Source organism: Canis lupus, chromosome 35 (genome assembly GCF_003254725.2).
Source record: "Canis lupus dingo isolate Sandy chromosome 35, ASM325472v2, whole genome shotgun sequence".
Taxonomy (NCBI): Eukaryota; Metazoa; Chordata; class Mammalia; order Carnivora; family Canidae; genus Canis; species Canis lupus.
In genome coordinates this window covers 22850223-22867433 of record NC_064277.1, presented here as the reverse complement: position 1 = coordinate 22867433, position 17211 = coordinate 22850223, and the positions used below count along the sequence as shown (strand labels likewise).

General features: G+C 39.1%; 1 protein-coding gene across 2 annotated transcripts; it reads left to right on the top strand.

Annotated features, from left to right (window-relative positions):
* Positions 1–44: 44 nt before the first annotated feature.
* Positions 45–16125, top strand: C35H6orf62 (chromosome 35 C6orf62 homolog). 2 transcript variants are annotated; one of them, XM_025443010.3, is made up of 5 exons: positions 45–195; positions 3808–3984; positions 4947–5069; positions 11365–11499; positions 14718–16125. In XM_025443010.3, the coding sequence occupies exons 1-5, from the start codon at positions 154–156 to the stop codon at positions 14841–14843; spliced, it is 603 nt and encodes a 200-aa protein (XP_025298795.1). In that variant the 5' UTR covers positions 45–153; the 3' UTR covers positions 14844–16125. The 2 variants fall into 2 exon arrangements, with proteins under 2 accessions (XP_025298795.1, XP_025298785.1); XM_025443000.3 differs by having other exon boundaries at positions 45–1600.
* Positions 16126–17211: the final 1086 nt, after the last annotated feature.

The following is a 17211-nucleotide window of genomic DNA, read 5'->3' as shown; positions in this document are numbered from 1 at the left end:
GCGTGTGTTTATTTTTGAAGGGGGGGGTGGGCCGGGCGTACTTTAAAAAAAGTAATATTAACAAAACTATTTTTTTTTTTTTCTTCTCACTGATCCTTCCCATTTACCCTCTCCCGCCGCCTCTATCCGGGCGGGAGTTGTTTCCACGATGAAATGAGTGAGAACCTGAGTGATCCTGTGTCTCCCGTGGTGCGAGTGAGTCGCTGCCGCTGAAGGCAGAGGGCGGGGGCGGGGCCTGGGGGGTGGAAGGCAGGTGGTCCCCGGGCTCTCGCGGCCTGGGCTCCGGGATCCGGGAGGAGGACCCGCCGGCTCGGCCCCAGCGATGCGCGCAGGAAGATAAGGCGCCCCCCGCGCGGTCGCGAACGGGGCCGGATTCCTAGGGAAGGCTCCCCCGGGGGAATGTAGGACTCGCTGCAGAGCTGGGGGTGTTGGGATCCCGGGCGTTCGCCGGGTCTAACCACAGAGCCCGGAGAGCTACCGTATCGTATCAGAGCCCCCCGTCCTCTGCCATCATGATTTTCCATGGCAGCAGCACTAGCAGCCGCCTGAGGGTGAAAATGTGGGTGATGGGGAGGCTGGTCGTGACTCCGCTGTTTTTTCTCACGGCTCCTTTGGGCAACAGCTGTCCGCCCCCAGTATACACTGTAGTTGATTGCAGGGAAACCCTGTACCTCTCCCCTTCTGTCTCTACCGATTTTGCACTTTTCTCTTTGCTCACCACCAAGTGTAATCAATAACAAGCACTGACGATACATAGCAATAGTGAAATCTGAAATAACTTAAGAGTTAATTAGGTACTACAGCCATGGATCTGGCTGGGTAAAATCCAATTGGATATTTCAGTTTCATTCACCTACCCTGTTTTCGTGTTTTTTGGGGGGGTTGGGGTTTTTTTTTTTTTTTTTTTTTTATCTTCTTCTTCTTCTTCTTTTTCCCTTTTTCTTTGTAATTCTTTTTATTTGGGTATTTGGAAAGCAGGGATCATCACACTTCCCACCCCCCCTCCTTCCTTTTCATAATCCCTTCTCTAAAGAGGGGGCAAAATCCGGATGGATCTTAAGGATTGGACTGGTGTCAGCTGTGTTTTATTGCACACCTAAATCCTGATAATAGGCTATTCATTTCCCCCAAAAGCCTTTACTTTGGCATTTAAGCCAAATGTGTTTTCTAAAAAGTTAGTTCCAAGTATTTTCTCCTCTTTCTTTCCTTTCTCCCCTTCCTTTTTCCCATAACCCCAGACGTTATTGTCCAAACATGACTGGACACCAGCTTTTGTTTCTTGACCCTGTAATATGACAGTCTGCTAATATTGCCAGAAGGTGCAGTTTTTGGGCTATGGTCGTGATTTTAGCTATTCAATCCTATTAGCAGGAAAAAAAATGACTTGTTTCTGTTGTACTTGAGTCTTAAGAAAAAGTGCCCATAGTTTAGTGACAATTTCCAAAGGCTTTAGTACCACCTGTATTTCAAAATGGGGGACCCAAACTCCCGGAAGAAACAAGCTCTGAACAGACTACGTGCTCAGCTTAGAAAGAAAAAAGAATCTCTAGCTGACCAGTTTGACTTCAAGATGTATATTGCCTTTGTATTCAAGGAGAAGGTAATTTGAAATTCTTCATGTGACTTAGCACAAGTGATTTTTGTAAGTGTCTGTTAATTTGTTAGCCGTAAATAATTGCGTATTAGGTTAAAGAGTGGTTGACACCGGTGTATGTGTGTGCCTTAACTTAAATCCTCCTGGGTGGTTCCCTGCACGTGTGGCTGCAGGATGATGACCAATGGAAGGCTTGAGTGCTCCTTGGTTTGGAGATGCTCTGAAGCTCCGTAAGGTCCTTTTGTAGTTAGCCGGGGGTGAGCAACACTAAAACTGATTGGTATTTCACAATAAAGTGCACTTATGTGGAGTTACATAGAGAACATGATAGCTGAATTTAAAGATGGTCTTAAGTGGGGTATTTGAGAGTGGTGAATCAGAATTGAAATCTTTATATGCTAAAAGTAGTTTGTTCAATTTCACACCAAAGGTACCTTTTCTCATGGTACATTTGATGAAATACAGCACACTTTAATTTTTAGGAACAGAAAATGGCTAATTTGTGTTTAGAAGTGCAATTCGTTAAAATTCAAAGGACCTGAAAAGGAAATTTAAATTCGGAGGGGGCCGGTGAACATATTCGGAAGCAACGCCGCAGTTATAAATAGCAAATAGTTGCAAGTAGTCAAGGAGAACAGGATCAAAGCCGTATTTTTTGTGCAACTTAAAATGGACAGTTTCTTCAATGATCTCTGGCATGAGATAAGGGTATGAATGTAAGGAAATACTACTTTGATTTTTGCACTTAGGGGGTGAGCTAATTTCAGATTAGAAATCTATTCTTCATGTGGCACGTGCTTAGTGTTTGGAAGTTTCCCGGGCATGGGCATTTTCCCAACTCGTAACTCTTAAAGGTTATTAGTACAGGCATACCTCGGTTTTATTCACTCTATTGTGCCTCGTGGATATTTTGTTTTTTCTAAATTGAAGGTTTGTGGCAACCCTGGGTTGAGTAAGTCCATCAGTGTCATTTTCCAGCAGTATTTGCTCACTTCATGTCTCTGGGTCACTTTTTGGTAATTCTTGATGTTTTAGAACATCAATTCTTGATGTTTTCTTGTTTTTTTTTTTATTAATCTATTTGTTACAGTGACTTATCAGTTATTACAACTTGCTGAAATCATATGGTGGTTAACATTTTTTAGCATTATTTTTCAGTTAAGATATGTACCTTGTTTTTTTGGACCTATTGCTTATGCACTTAATGGGCTAACATGTAGTGTAAACATAATTTTTATATGCACTGGGAAACCAAAAAATTAATTCAACTCACTTTACTGTGATACTTGTTTCATTGCTGTGGTCAGGAGCTCAACCCGTGATATCTCCAAGGTATGCCTGTATTTAAGAATGCTCTTGGCTGCTTGAGTGTAGCTTTGTAAAGTGGTTTTGAAGTGATTATCCCAAGTTTGGGTAGTACTAAGGATTTACTTCTCCATTTTGTCTTCTTTAATACGCTGACCGCAGAAGTGTTAAGATCAGATTTCAATTGGAGATACTATAATGAAGTTCACTAGAAATCTAAGACATAGGTGGTGAAATTAGTTCTTTAATATATCAGATGCCTCAAGTTGTGTCATCTAGTTCTTTAACACCATAAAATCCCATTTTTACTCTGAATGGATAGTACCCAGGCAATCGTCCTGAGTAGTTCATGGATTTTACAACCTAAATTGATGAGCACTTGGTCACAACTAAATTTGAAACTCAATTTGATAGACTTTTTTTTCTTGTTTCATATATTGACAGCTGTTATGTAATATCTAAAAGGAGTAATGGAACTTGACCCTTTTAAGGAGTTAAACTGAATTTGTACAACTGTTTTTAAACTGCTGAGATTTAATTTTAGCTGTATGTAGAATCAGTTAAATAAAACTACATCAAGAGTAAATCACTTTTTATGTTTTTAAATGTTAAGTATGTCTAGTGTTTGTTTCTCTTAGTGTTTAAGATATACTGTGTAAGTTACATGTTATAGATACTGTAATACTATGAAGCCATGCAGTAAAACATTCTGATGATAGCCTGTTTTTGTGTGCTTGGGGAAAAAACAGAACGATCCACCTATTTGAAAATATGCACAGAAATTACCTGAGTTGATAATTTTGCTGAGTTAGAATAAAGGTACATGACATTGTAATATGAACTGGGTGTTAAAAGACTGCACTACGGGCGAGTTAATACATCTTCTCCCCCCCCCCCGTTTTTTTTAGAAGAAAAAGTCAGCACTTTTTGAAGTGTCTGAGGTTATACCAGTTATGACAAATAATTATGAAGAAAATATCCTGAAAGGTGTGCGAGACTCCAGCTATTCCTTGGAAAGTTCCATAGAGCTTTTACAGAAGGATGTGGTACAGCTCCATGCTCCTCGATACCAGTCTATGAGAAGGGTAAGTTCTGTTTTTCACTCTTGATTTGGTAAGTTTTTGTGATTTAAACTTGCGTTTTCCCTCTAAGTATGGGTAGTTACTGTGGTCACAAGTCTTAAAAAGTTGACTTCAGGGTGCCTGGGTGGCTTAGTCAGTTAAACAGTTGGGTTCAGCTCAGGTCTAAATTCTTTAAAAAAAAAAAAAAAAGAAAAGAAAAGAAAAAGTTCAGATAAAATATGGATATTTTTATGTGTGGTATTCTGATAATGGTGTATATTATTGCTGGGAATATTTAACTGTTCATTGTATTTTTCATTTTGGGGAGAGAACTAACAACATGTTCCTTATAAGAAATTTAAAGTAGAAGGAATTACTGCTCCCCAACCTCTAACTTTTGGAAGTTAACACAAACATACTTGAACCAAGAGATCCCCACAATTACTGGGATTGGGGAAGGCTAGAGATAACCATGTACTGGTCCAAAAGAGGTTTATTGGCCTTTGAAAATTAATTGACTGGGCTGTGATAATAAGGAACAGGAATGGAGAAAATAGTTTTCTGTAAGTTTATAATAGCACTTAAGCTGTAATAAGAACATGTTTATTAATATTAGCTTCAAGACACCTTTGCTTAAATATTAACGAGATTCTGGTTTTAAAAAATGGAAATAAAAATACAAGGACTTAACAAGAAAAATCAGCTTCAGTTGAAGTTTTCACCATGTGCTGATTAATTTAGGTCGTGGTGTGAGGAACATTGGACTGGGTGACTGTAGGTGGACCCTATAAGATAAAAATTAGAATTAGGCCATGAGCTATTCAGATTGTAGACTGCCCTATTATTACCTCTTGATGTATAAAATGATACATAGTAGATCTTTTGTACTTATGAAATGTTTCTATAATCACACCTGTAATCTGTGGCATTGCTTGTTACAGCTTTGTTTCTTTGAAAGTAATTTTTTTTTTTTAATTCTTTTATAGGATGTAATTGGCTGTACTCAGGAGATGGATTTCATTCTTTGGCCTCGGAATGATATTGAAAAAATTGTCTGTCTCCTGTTTTCTAGGTGGAAGGAATCTGATGAGCCTTTTAGGCCTGTTCAGGTATTTTTTTCTAAGTGTGGTGTGCACTCAGTAAAAACTCCTGGAATAGGGCCTAAGTTAAGAAAATTTTTTGGAATATGCATTGTTAATCAGTTTTACTTCATGAGTTGCTCCCCTCTGTTTGAATATTGTGATGGGAGAGGAGAAAGGACTTGGGTGACAGATCTCTTGAGAATGAGGTGGTCCTAACTACCCTAATGTGTCTTTAAAATTATGGCCGGGAAAAATAAAACAAAATTACGGCCAAAGAAAATCTATCAGGTAGATATTTGTTGATTTGTAGAGGAGCCTAAGAATGAACTTTAGATCTGCACCCCACACACTCCTGAAATAGTATACTTAGTTACCCGGTTTTCAGAGGAGTGTAATCTAAGAAATGGGTTAAGAAACCCTTTAAAAAAAAAAAAAAAAAAAAAACTTTTTCAAGGGGCACCTCAGTGACTCAGTTAAACGTCTGCCTTCACCTCAGGTAGTGATCCCAGGGTCCTGGGATTGAGTCCCACATCAGGCTCTCTGCTCAGCCGGGAGCCTGCTTCTCCCTCTGCCACTCGCCCAACTCATGCTCACTCGCTCGCTCTCTCAAACAAAATCTTAAAGAAAGCAACCCCTTTTCAAAAGTAGAGTTGTGTATAAAACTATACAGGAGAGTCACCTGGGGTGGTTCAGTGGTTGAGCATCTGCTTTTGGCTCAGATCATGATCCTGGGATCAAGTCCCACATCGGGCTCCCTGCAGGGAACCTGCTCCTCCCTCTGCCTGTGTCTCTGCCTGTCTCTCTTGAATAAATAAAATCTTTAAAATAAACACACACACACACACACACACACACATATATAGGAAAAGTAAATCTGGTAGTGATTCTTAAGTAGTCTTCCTTGACGTTGTGCTAACTTTGACTTGTCACTGATGTACTAGAAAATTTCCAGTTTTTAGGAGCATTTACCCAAATATCAGTGATCATAATTTTATTTATAGTATTTTTATACACACAGGAGAAAGTACAATATTATCCGCCACAATGTTATGGTTAGTTCTAAGTCAAGTATAGCTATGACTTGTTTTCTTTATTGTACATATATACATATATTTTATAACTTGACATTGACTGTACTTTACAATTAGAAACCTAAATAATGACATTTAAAAACTCATTTTAAGCATCCTAAATATTAGAATGCCTATTTTAGGCTAATTGGTTAGAAACATGAAAATTACTATTGAAAAAACGTTGCATTCATCTATTACTATGAAGCATCTTTGTGGTGCTTTTGTGTATGATAGACAAGTTGGTGTACTGCCCCTTTTCCATGGTAATGTTCCTGCACATCAGCTCAAATAAATTATTGTTCCTTTTTCTAAGATTCCACTTGACAGAAAAAAGTTTTAAGGATAACATATGGCCTAAATATAGGTAAAAGTATTATATGTCTTCCTTTAGTGGACGATATCTGACTCATGTGAACTTGTTGGGAGAATATGAGTTGGATATAAAAAGGAGGAGGACAGGGATGCCTGAGTGGCTCAGTGGTTGGTTGAGCGTCTGCCTTCACCTAGAGCGTGATCCTGGAGTCCTGGGATCAAGTCCCCCATCAGGCTCCCTGCATGGAGCCTGCCTCTCCCTCTGCCTATGTTTCTGCCTTCTGTCTCTGTGTGTCTCATGAATAAATAAATAAAATCTTAAAAGTAGGAAGACAGGAATGTTAAGGCATGTTTATGGTTATCAGAGCAGGTCTTGCATCTCAACTGTAATTGCTCTCCAGGAGCACTGGTAGGAGAGAGAGATATATATATATTTGTATTGTACACAAATATATATATAGTACATATAGTGTACATGTATATTTATATTATGCATAAATATATATTTATTTTTCATATACTTGCTATTGGAAAAATTTGGTCTGTTTCTCATATTTTTTTAAATTTCTTTTTTTTTTTAAATTTTTTATATTTATTTTTTATTTTTTTAAATTTCTAATATTTGGGCAGCCCCGGTGGTGCAGCGGTTTGGCGCTGCCTGCAGCCTGGGGTGTGATCCTGGAGACCAGGGATCGAGTCCCACATCCGGCTCCCTGCATGGAGCCTGCTTCTCCTTCTCCCTCTGCCTGTGTCTCTGCCTCTCTCTCTCTCTCTGTGTCTGAATAAATAAATAAAATCTTTAAAAATAAAATAAAATAATTTCTAATACTTTGTCTTTTCCTCTGACATCTTATTTGGAATAATCGTGTTGAAATAGTCTTGTCTGACATCTGCTTTTTTAAATCATGGCTATTTATTGAGTGTTGACTGCTAGGCTATCTCCTGAATACCTTGTGTACATTTACTCTCATCTTTCTAAGAATTATGCAGGTAGGAAGCTCCTTTTGCAAATGAAGAAATTGAGGCAATTAGTAGGTAAACAGCCCAAGGTCATGCAGTTAAGTGGCAGTCAAGACATAAATCCTGTAAAGCTTATGCCCGTAGTTTGCTGCTCTGTACTACGGGAAGTGCCCTATATTGTGAAAACCTTAAATTATGGACTGAATATAAGCACTATGTAGGATAGAGGTAATGCCGTGTAATTTTAGAGTTCAGCAAGAGGAAACCAGTTCGATGTAAAGATGAATTTACTTTCCCGGTAATTTAAAATAAATGAGGGGATCCCTGGGTGGCTCAGCAGTTTTGCGCCTGCCTTTGGCCCAGGGCGCGATCCTGGAGTCCCGGGATCGAGTCCCGCGTCGGGCTCCCAGCATGGAGCCTGCTTCTCCCTCTGCCTGTGTCTCTGCCCCCCCCCGCCCCCCTCTCTCTATGTCTATGTCTATGTCTATCATAAATAAATCTAAAAAAAAAAAAATAAAATAAAATAAATGAGTATCCTGAATGAGAAGCTTTAAATATAAAATAGTTCTTAAGATAAATGAGAAAAGGAAAGGTAAACTTTAACTCGAAAAGTTTTGTTTTTTTTTTTAATTCCTTAAGGCATTTGGAAATCTGAATAGTAATGAGATTTAGTTGGAACCAGAGTACAGGTTGTTTTTCAATAGAGTTTCTGCTATATTCATAGTACTATGAAGTGCTGGGAGGTGCTGTTAAAGTATCTTTTTCCTCTTTGTCCCTAAATTCTCTTGCTGCAGGTTAGTTCTTCATCACACTACTCAAATATTTTGTTATTTTTGGACATTACTTTCATGCCACTTACTAGTTTTCTTTTTGGTGTGGACTGTTCCTTCCTAAATCAATTCCTTCCCACCTTTGGTGTGGACTGTTCTACCCAAATTCAATAGAGAGCACATGAGCAGAAGCAGAGGCAGAGAATGAGGGACAAGCAGACTCCCTGATGAGCATGGAGCAGAGCCCAATCCTGGGGCTGGATCCCAGGACCTTGAGATCAGGACCTGAGCCGAAAGCAGACACTTCACCCACAGGGCCAGCCAGATAGGCTCCCTGCACAGTATTTGATTTTGATACATTAGTGTTTATGTTGGTCTTTTCTGGGAATGGCATTTCCCAGACTACCTTTTTCTTAGTAAAGAAAGAGGACAGGGAAAAATCACTGTCCTCTTTCAAGACCCAATCCAGAATCACCTGCTACTACTGCCCACAATACCCACGGGCTAGTTATCTCTCCCTTCTTCACATGGCACTTTGAAGATAAGAATCCATTTTAGAGTTATACAGATAACCACATTCTTATTCTAAGAAAGCTATGAAGCAAGTTAGGTTTTATATCTGCATGTGCTTGTCTTTCTGAGCAGTGTAAGAGCCCCTTAGGTGGAATAACTACTCATATTTTTCAGTATCTAATAACATGTATTTCATATACTAAGAGTTCAGTAAACATTTGAATTTGTGCAGAGATAGGGTAGAATATCGTATTTACACAATCCTTTGTAGGGTAGCTTAGCTTATGTTAGCTTAGGTTATGGCTTATTTTTTTTTTTTTTTTTTTTTTTTTTTTTTTTTAGGTTATGGCTTATAAGAAAAGTTGGGTGCTAAAATTCTAGATGTCGGGATCCCTGGGTGGCGTAGCGGTTTGGTGCCTGCCTTTGGCCCAGGGCGCGATCCTGGAGACCCGGGATCGAATCCCACATCAGGCTCCCGGTGCATGGAGCCTGCTTCTCCTTCTGCCTGTGTCTCTGCCTCTCTCTCTCTCTCTGTGACTATCATAAATAAATAAAAAAAATTTAAAAAAAATTTAAAAAAAAATAAAATTCTAGATGTCAAGAACTAATGATTTTTTTCCATGTTGGTGTTTCCTATAGTCTTTGACATAACAGAAGAATAAAAACTGCCTGAATCAAATGGACTAACAATTTTTTTTAATAATTAACATTATCTAAATATAAGATTCTTTAAGGTTTCTGTTTCTTTCTTTTTTTTTTTTTTTAAAGAAAGATTTTATTTATTCATGAGAGAGAGAGAGGCAGAGACACGGGGAGGGAGAAGCGGGCTCCATGCGGGGGGCCCGACGTGGGACTCTATCCTGGGTCTCCAGGATCATGCCCCTGACTGAAGGCAGACACTCAACCACTGAGCCACCTAGGCGTCCCAAGGTTTCTGTTTCTTGAATTCTCCACTAGCTTAGTCATTTCACCCAGCATTTGGTCTCCACAGACGTTCTGTGAGAGGTTAGAGTAGATCTTCCTCATGTTCTTCATAACTTAAAATTTTTTTATTTTTAATTTTTTTAAGATATTTTTATTTATTCATTCATTCATGATAGACGTAGAGAGAGAGAGGCAGAGACACACAGGCAGAGGGAGAAGCAGGCTCCATGTCAGGAGCCCGACTCGGGACTCGATCCCGGGACTCCAGGATCACGCCCTGGGCCAAAGGCAGGCGCTAAACCGCTGAGCAACCCAGGGATCTCCCTTAAAACTTTTTTAATCTGGAAAAAATCCACATGACATTTCCAAAAATTGCAAGGATTTTTTTTTTTTTTTTTTAAGAGTTTATTCATGAGAGGCAGAGACATAGGCAGAGGGGGAAGCAGGCTCCCTGCAAGGAGCCCAATGTGGGACTTGATCCCAGGACCCTGGGATAACGACCTGAGCCAAAGGCAAATGCTCAACCATTGAGGTACCAAGGTGTCCCTCAGGGGTTTCATATATCCTCAAGCTCATCTGTGTGAGGACTGGAACTATATTTCCGGTGTGGGCTTTACATTGCATGTAATCCTCTTCACTGTCCTAATGGGCTAGAACCCATTTGTTTTATAGGCGAGGAAGCTGAAGTTTAGTAAAGTAGGGAAGATATGTACAAGGTCACATAAGTAGTGAGATGTGCAGCTGAGATTGGAATATATTTCTTTATAAAAGCCATCCATAGTGTGTGTTCTTTGTAATAGAAAGGAGATACATGTCATTGGGCTCAATTAAAGTACTAACTTGGGAGTCTTGAGTCAGATTTGAAAATCTCATTTTAGGGGCATCTGCGTGACTCAGTTGGTTAAAGACCCAATGCCTAATTTCAGCTCCTATCATGATCTCAATTGTGAGATTGAACTCTGCACTCAGGGCGTAGGGCGTCGTCTTGCTATTCTCTCCTCTCCTTCACCCTACCCCATGCACAGTGTGTGTGCACCCCCCCCCCCCCAAAAAATGTTTTATAAAATTTGGCATAAAATCATTGAGAACTAGGATCTAGTCACTGGTGCAGTTTTTCTTGAAGGTCAAACTCTGTAGTGGAGTACTATCCACTAGAACTTTTCTGTGATGGAGTATAACTCAATAGACCGTCCAGAATAACATTGGATTATTGAGCATTTGAAATGTGGCTAGCTTGATTGATTGATTTTTAAGATTTTATTTATTTATTCATGATAGACATAGAGAGGCAGGCAAAGGGAGAAGCAGGCTCCATCCTGGGAGCCCGACATGGGACTCAATCCCAGGACTCCAGGATCACGCCTTGGGCCAGAGGCAGGCACTGAACCGCTGAGCCACCCAGGGATCCCCCTGGCTAACTTTAAAAACTGAATTTTAGGGCACCCCGGGTGGCTCAGCGGTTTAGCACCACCTTCAGCCCAGGCCTGATCCTGGAGACCCGGGATTGAGTCCTATGTCAGGCTCCCTGCATGGAGCCTGTTTCTCCCTCTGCCTGTGTCTCTACCCCCGCCCCCCATAAAGAATGAATGAATGAATGAATGAATGAATCTTTAAAAAAAATAATTGAATTTTTAAACTGCATTTAATGAATTAAAATTAAGACTGCCTTATTGGACTGCCATATTGGACACCCTATATGCATATGGGTGCAGTAGATGTTTCAGGTAGGTAACGTCTTTGTAGTTACATGTAAACTTATTTCTTAATTAGGCCAAATTTGAGTTTCATCACGGTGACTATGAAAAACAGTTTCTGCATGTACTGAGCCGCAAGGACAAGACTGGAATTGTTGTCAACAATCCTAACCAGTCAGTGTTTCTCTTCATTGACAGACAGCACTTGCAGGTAAGCTTTGTTTAACTACTTAATAGCTTATTTAAAAAGCTTATTCAGGGATCCCTGGGTGGCGCAGCGGTTTGGCGCCTGCCTTTGGCCCAGGGCACGATCCTGGAGACCCGGGATCAAATCCCACATTGGGCTCCCCAGTGCATGGAGCCTGCTTCTCCCTCTGCCTATGTCTCTGCCTCTCTCTCTTTCTCTCTCTGTGACTATCATAAATAAATAAAAATTAAAAAAGAAAAAAAAATAAAAAGAAAAAAAAAATAAAAAGCTTATTCATTAGCATACTGCTTTCTATATATCTTAATTCTGTTTTGCCACTTCAACACTGCATTATTTTTGAAGTTACTTAAAAATCAAACAGATACCACCTTAGAACAGTGGTTCCCAAACTTTGCTGCATATTAGAACTACAGGGAGCTTTTAAAAGTCATGATTCCAGTCTGCAGTAGAATTTAAGAAATGCTGCTGTAGAGCTTTTCTTTGTAAAATATGGTCAACAGATGATAACAGATTCTTAAATATGTAGAATCGCAGGCTCTGCTCCAGTCCTACTCAGAGAATCTTATGTTTTGAACAAAATCCTTAGGTGAGTAGTAACACATTTTATTTGGAGAAGCTTTGGCCCTAGACCTTTTAAATAAAAATCTAAAGGGATGAAGTATTTAAAAGATCCACGTGTGGGGTTTTTTTTTTTTGTTTTTAAGATTTTATTTATTTATGAGAGACACCGAGAGAGAGAGGCAGAGACATAGGCAGAGAGAGAAGCAGGCTCCACCACTCAGGGAGCCTGATGTGGGACTTGATCCTGGGACTCCAGGATCATGCCCTGGGCTGAAGGCAGGTGCTAAGCCACTGAGCCACCCAGGCATCCCATAAAAGATGCACATGTGTTTAAAACAAGCACTTCCAATTTAAGCAATCCTGGTATTCCAGATTATTTATTCTCTAGAACATTATTTTCATCAACCTAAACCTGAATGTCCTCCCTTAAAATTTGTAAGATACCTTGTTATTAATCTTTAAAAATAGCATCATTTTAATTACCATTCATGCAACAAATCAGTGCCTACTTACTATGTGCCAGGCGCTGTGCAGCAGTGAACAAGACAAAAATTCTGTCTGTATGGTTTCCTACTCCACTGTGGGGGAGGCAATAGAGCAGTACTGTATGCCGTTGGACAGTGATGAGCGCTCAAAGGAAGTGGGTGTAGGATGCGTAAACTTTTGGGTGTGAACTTTGATGGTGCCACCAGAGGAGGCGTCTCTGAGAAGGAGATTTAAGTAAAGACTTTTAGAAGAGTATTTGTGATACTAATTTTGCATAGTAAACAATGGGTTTATTTTTAGAGTCTGTGAGGTAGTAAAAAATACAAAGGTGAATCCTGCTGCTGCCTTGAAGGAGCTGAAGACCACTTGGCAAGATTACATACTGATTTTGTATCTTGTAAGAAAGTCTTAAGTACCTATAGTATTATAGGTACAAATAAGAGCTGTGAGAATTAACAGAAGAAAGTTAATTTCAGTGGAGGGATTTCATTAAACAAAAACCATGACTTGGTTGGGTTTGGGGGACTTTTTTTTCCCATTTCTCCTTTACCTTAGCTCTCTTACGGTAGATATTTTTAATTTTTAAATACTTGTGTACTTTGAGTAATTTATTGAGATAATATGTAATAGCAGGCTATTGACTTGTATTATGGAATCTACAACAGAGACTTTTAGTCCTAGAAGATTTAATAATGACAATGTACTAATGTAGAGACTTCATTTTCCTGCAAATATATAGATCAATAATATATAGAAATGACTGGTGACTTGAAGGAGTTACTTTGCTAAATAAGTAGTAAATTATCTCCTGTTTTAGATCAAGGTTGGATGTTTTCTGTGCTTTATGAAGCAAATAGCCTGAATCCTTTTAATGAGAAGAAAATTGTTAAGCTCATAAACTAAATTTGGGTGACCAGCAGTCTGTCTGGAATGCCTGGTTTTCTCACTGAAAGTCCCAAATCCTAGAAACCCCAGCCCCCTGGGCAAAGGGGGATGGCTGGTGTCACCCTCGTTATAGATGCATTTGGTCCTTCATGCCCCTCGGTCCCCCTTCTTTCAGGTTCTGTTCTTGATCTTCCTATAAACCACAGATGTTGCCATATTTGCACCATAATATAGAAGAATGAAGGACCTGGTAGGAGAGTGGCAGCATAGCATATTACTAGTATGAGCTCATTTAACCCTCACGACAGTCTTGTGGAAGTGTAAGTCTCATTACTCCCACTTTGTAGGTGAGGAAATCAAAAAACTAAGGAACTTGATTAGGATCATCTAGCAGAGATCTTGTGTCCTTTATCATAACATAAGGTATATGAAAAGAAGAACTAGACCAAATGATGATTTTGGATGGGCAAGTGGTAGTGAGGCACAGGCCTCGAATCTGGATTCTCATCCACGTGCAGCCACCTACTAGCTGTGAAATCTCAGACCAGTTACTCCTGTGAGCATGTTCTTTGTTGAATAAATGATATTCATAAGGTGGTTGTAACATTGAAAATGGAAAAAAATGAAAAAATACTGTGCATAATGTGTAAGTTCATTTACATGTATAGACTGCTTTTGCCCTTTTTTTAAAGAAGTGCTGTAGTGACAACTTGGAAGGTGGGCCTGGGGGGTAGCTTTCATTTTCCATTTACTAGTGATTTGTGAAGGCAGCTAGCACGTCTGCTATGGCAGATGTTGTAGTAGTAGTAATGGTAATACTTTCGTTTTCTTCCAGTCCTTTACCCCAGGTAATGCTTTAGGTCTTTTCTTTTTTTTATCTATTTCTTTTCTCTAACTTCTGTTCTGACCACCTTTGTTGTCTTTTCTATGTATAATTATGACTTCACGCCTCTATTTAGATCTATCTCTGTGAAGTGCCTTTAACTTTATTTCCCGTTGGCAAGTTGTCCATGGTGGACTTTCCAGACATTTAATTTTCTTTTAATGAATTCTCTAAACATTTATTTAGTTTATAATCATGTTTATTCTTTCTATATTTTATATGGCAAAGTTTTGTCTTCCTGACTAAATTGAGGTCCCTATGGGTTCAGACCATAATTAATTCCCTTGCTCTATATGCATTATTATTGTGTCCATGATTGCTTGATTCGGTGATGGGGGAGATTAACTTCATGTGACAAACTGTTGTTAAAGTCTTACTAAGATTATTAAAATTATTCCCCTTCCAGACTCCAAAAAACAAAGCTACAATCTTCAAGTTATGCAGCATCTGCCTCTACCTGCCACAGGAACAGCTTACCCACTGGGCAGTTGGCACCATAGAGGATCACCTCCATCCCTACATGCCAGAATAGAGTGCTGACCAGCAAAATGGACAAGATCACAGAGTGCAGCAGCAGTTTTTTGTTTTCTTGTTTTCTTATACTTTATTCTTTCAGAATTTAAAGCAAATGGACTCATGCACAGAACACTATGCATTTTGAAACTTGTTCATCCTGGATTTTTTTTTTTTTCCTTTTTGGTTATTTGTGTCTCAGAACTTAAAAATAAATTAGGTGTGTCTTCTGCACGGACTATGTGAAAGAAGATGCTTTGCATATTTGCTGCACTGCATCAGCATCTTACTAAAAATGTGAAATGAAAGGACTATTGTACACTGAAATGCTTAAATGTATCTGAAAGCACAAGGTGATACTCATTTTTGATGGTCTTTCCATTTGTGCTGGTTTTTGCCTCTTGACATCTGTCATCAGTATTTAGAGGGTGAGAAGTGAATGTAAAAGATATAAATAACATTTAAAAAAAAAACTTAATAGCTTTGCTGTAATCACCGTTGTTCCAGAGCACTGTCAGATTCATTCTAATGACCAGAAGTGGTTGTTCAAAAAAAAAAAAAAAAAAAAAAGATACACAACCACTGGAAAGAATTCTTAAATGAAAGGAAAAAAAAAAGCATCTCATTGTAGGCATTCTTGCCTCATGTTTTACTGGGCCATGTTTGTTTCCTGGTACTCATAAATGTATTTTATTTCCAGATCTCTTTCCCTAAGTTGCTGTTAGGAGAGTATTCTGCTGAATGTGGATACAGTTTATACACATTAAAACAGACCTGGAGTCTGAGGTAGCTAAAGCAGCTATAAAACTGAGAAATTCATAGCTGCAGAAACCATGATAGATGAAGGATTTTTCTTTTTGGTTTTAAAGAGATTTTTATTACAAAGAAAACCCAGTGAAATTGTGCAGAAAATACTGGTTTCTACCCTATCCTAAAGGAAAACTTGAGGGTTTTTTGGAGTAGAAAAAAGTTACTAAAGTTGGGATCTTTAAATTGTTTAAAAACCATTCACTGTCAAAGCTCTAAAAGCAGAACTCACTTGTGCAATGAACATAAGGAAAGACTACTGTATAGTTTTTTGGGTTTTTGTTTTTGTTTTTTTTTTTCTTTTTAATGAAGAAAAGCTTTGCTTAAGGGTTGCATACTTTTATGGAGTAAATCTGAATGATCCTACTCCTTTGGAGTAAAACTTAGTGCTTACTGGTTTCCAATTGTATTTAGCTTCTGGTTGGAATTTGAAAAAATGAAAACCTAAATAAAATAGGTGAAAGTTCCCTGACTATTCAGGTGAATACACAAAACTTGAAGTGGTAACTTCTTTTTTCCAAGTTACTGGGTAGGTGTTAACTGATGACCCTGGGGGTTATTTTACAGGTTATATTTTAGTCTAGTTACACAGCAAACTTAGGACAAAATATGGTAGATGGGTTTGTAATTCAAGGAATAGGAATCAAAAAGACATTTTGTCAGCTTTAGCAGTTATCAGGTTGGTCTTGTTCCTTGCTTCATGGAAAAGAAAAATAGATTTTTTAAAGCAGGCTCCACATGCAACATGGGGCTCTTAACTCACAACCCCGAGGTCAAGAGTCGCATGTTTGACTGAGCCAGCCAGGTGTCCCAGAAAAATAATACATTTTCAAAATATTTTATTTATTCATGAGACAGGCAGAGGCATAGGTGGAGGGAGAAGCAGGCTCCGTACAGGGACCCTGGAGTCACGCTCTAAGCCAAAGGCAGACACTCAACTACTGAGCCACGAGGCATTCCCCCAGAAAAAAAAATTTTTTTTTTTATCCCACCCCCCCACCAAATAATATTCTTAATTTCAAAATGCTTTCACAGATTTTCTCAGTTGAAAATTAGAATCTTTTGGGCAGCCTGGGTGGCTCAGCGGTTTAGCATTGCCTTCAGCCCAGGGTGATCCTGAAGACCCGGGATCCAGCCCCACGTCGAGCTCCCTTCATGGAGCCTTCTTCTCCCCCTGCCTGTGTCTCTGCCTCTCTCTCTGTGTGTGTCTCTCATGAATAAATAAAATCTTCTAAAAAAATTAGAATCTCTTTGAACAAATGGTTTTGAATGTCTCATGAGTGGGTCCTATTCAAAGCTCGGGACTGCCAACAGTCCTGAGTGCAAAGAGCAAGTTTTTATTTTAGAATAAATTTAGAAAAGTTTTAACAAAGTTCTATATAACCTTTACCCACGTCTTAGCCACATTTTTTCCCACTGTTTTTCTACGTGTATATATATATATACTTTAAAGATTTTATTTATTCATGAGAGAGAGGCAGAGACACAGGCAGAAGGAGAAGCAGGCTCCATGCAGGGAGCCCAACATGGGACTTGATCCTGGGACTCCAGGATCATGTCCTGGGCCGAAGGCAGGCACT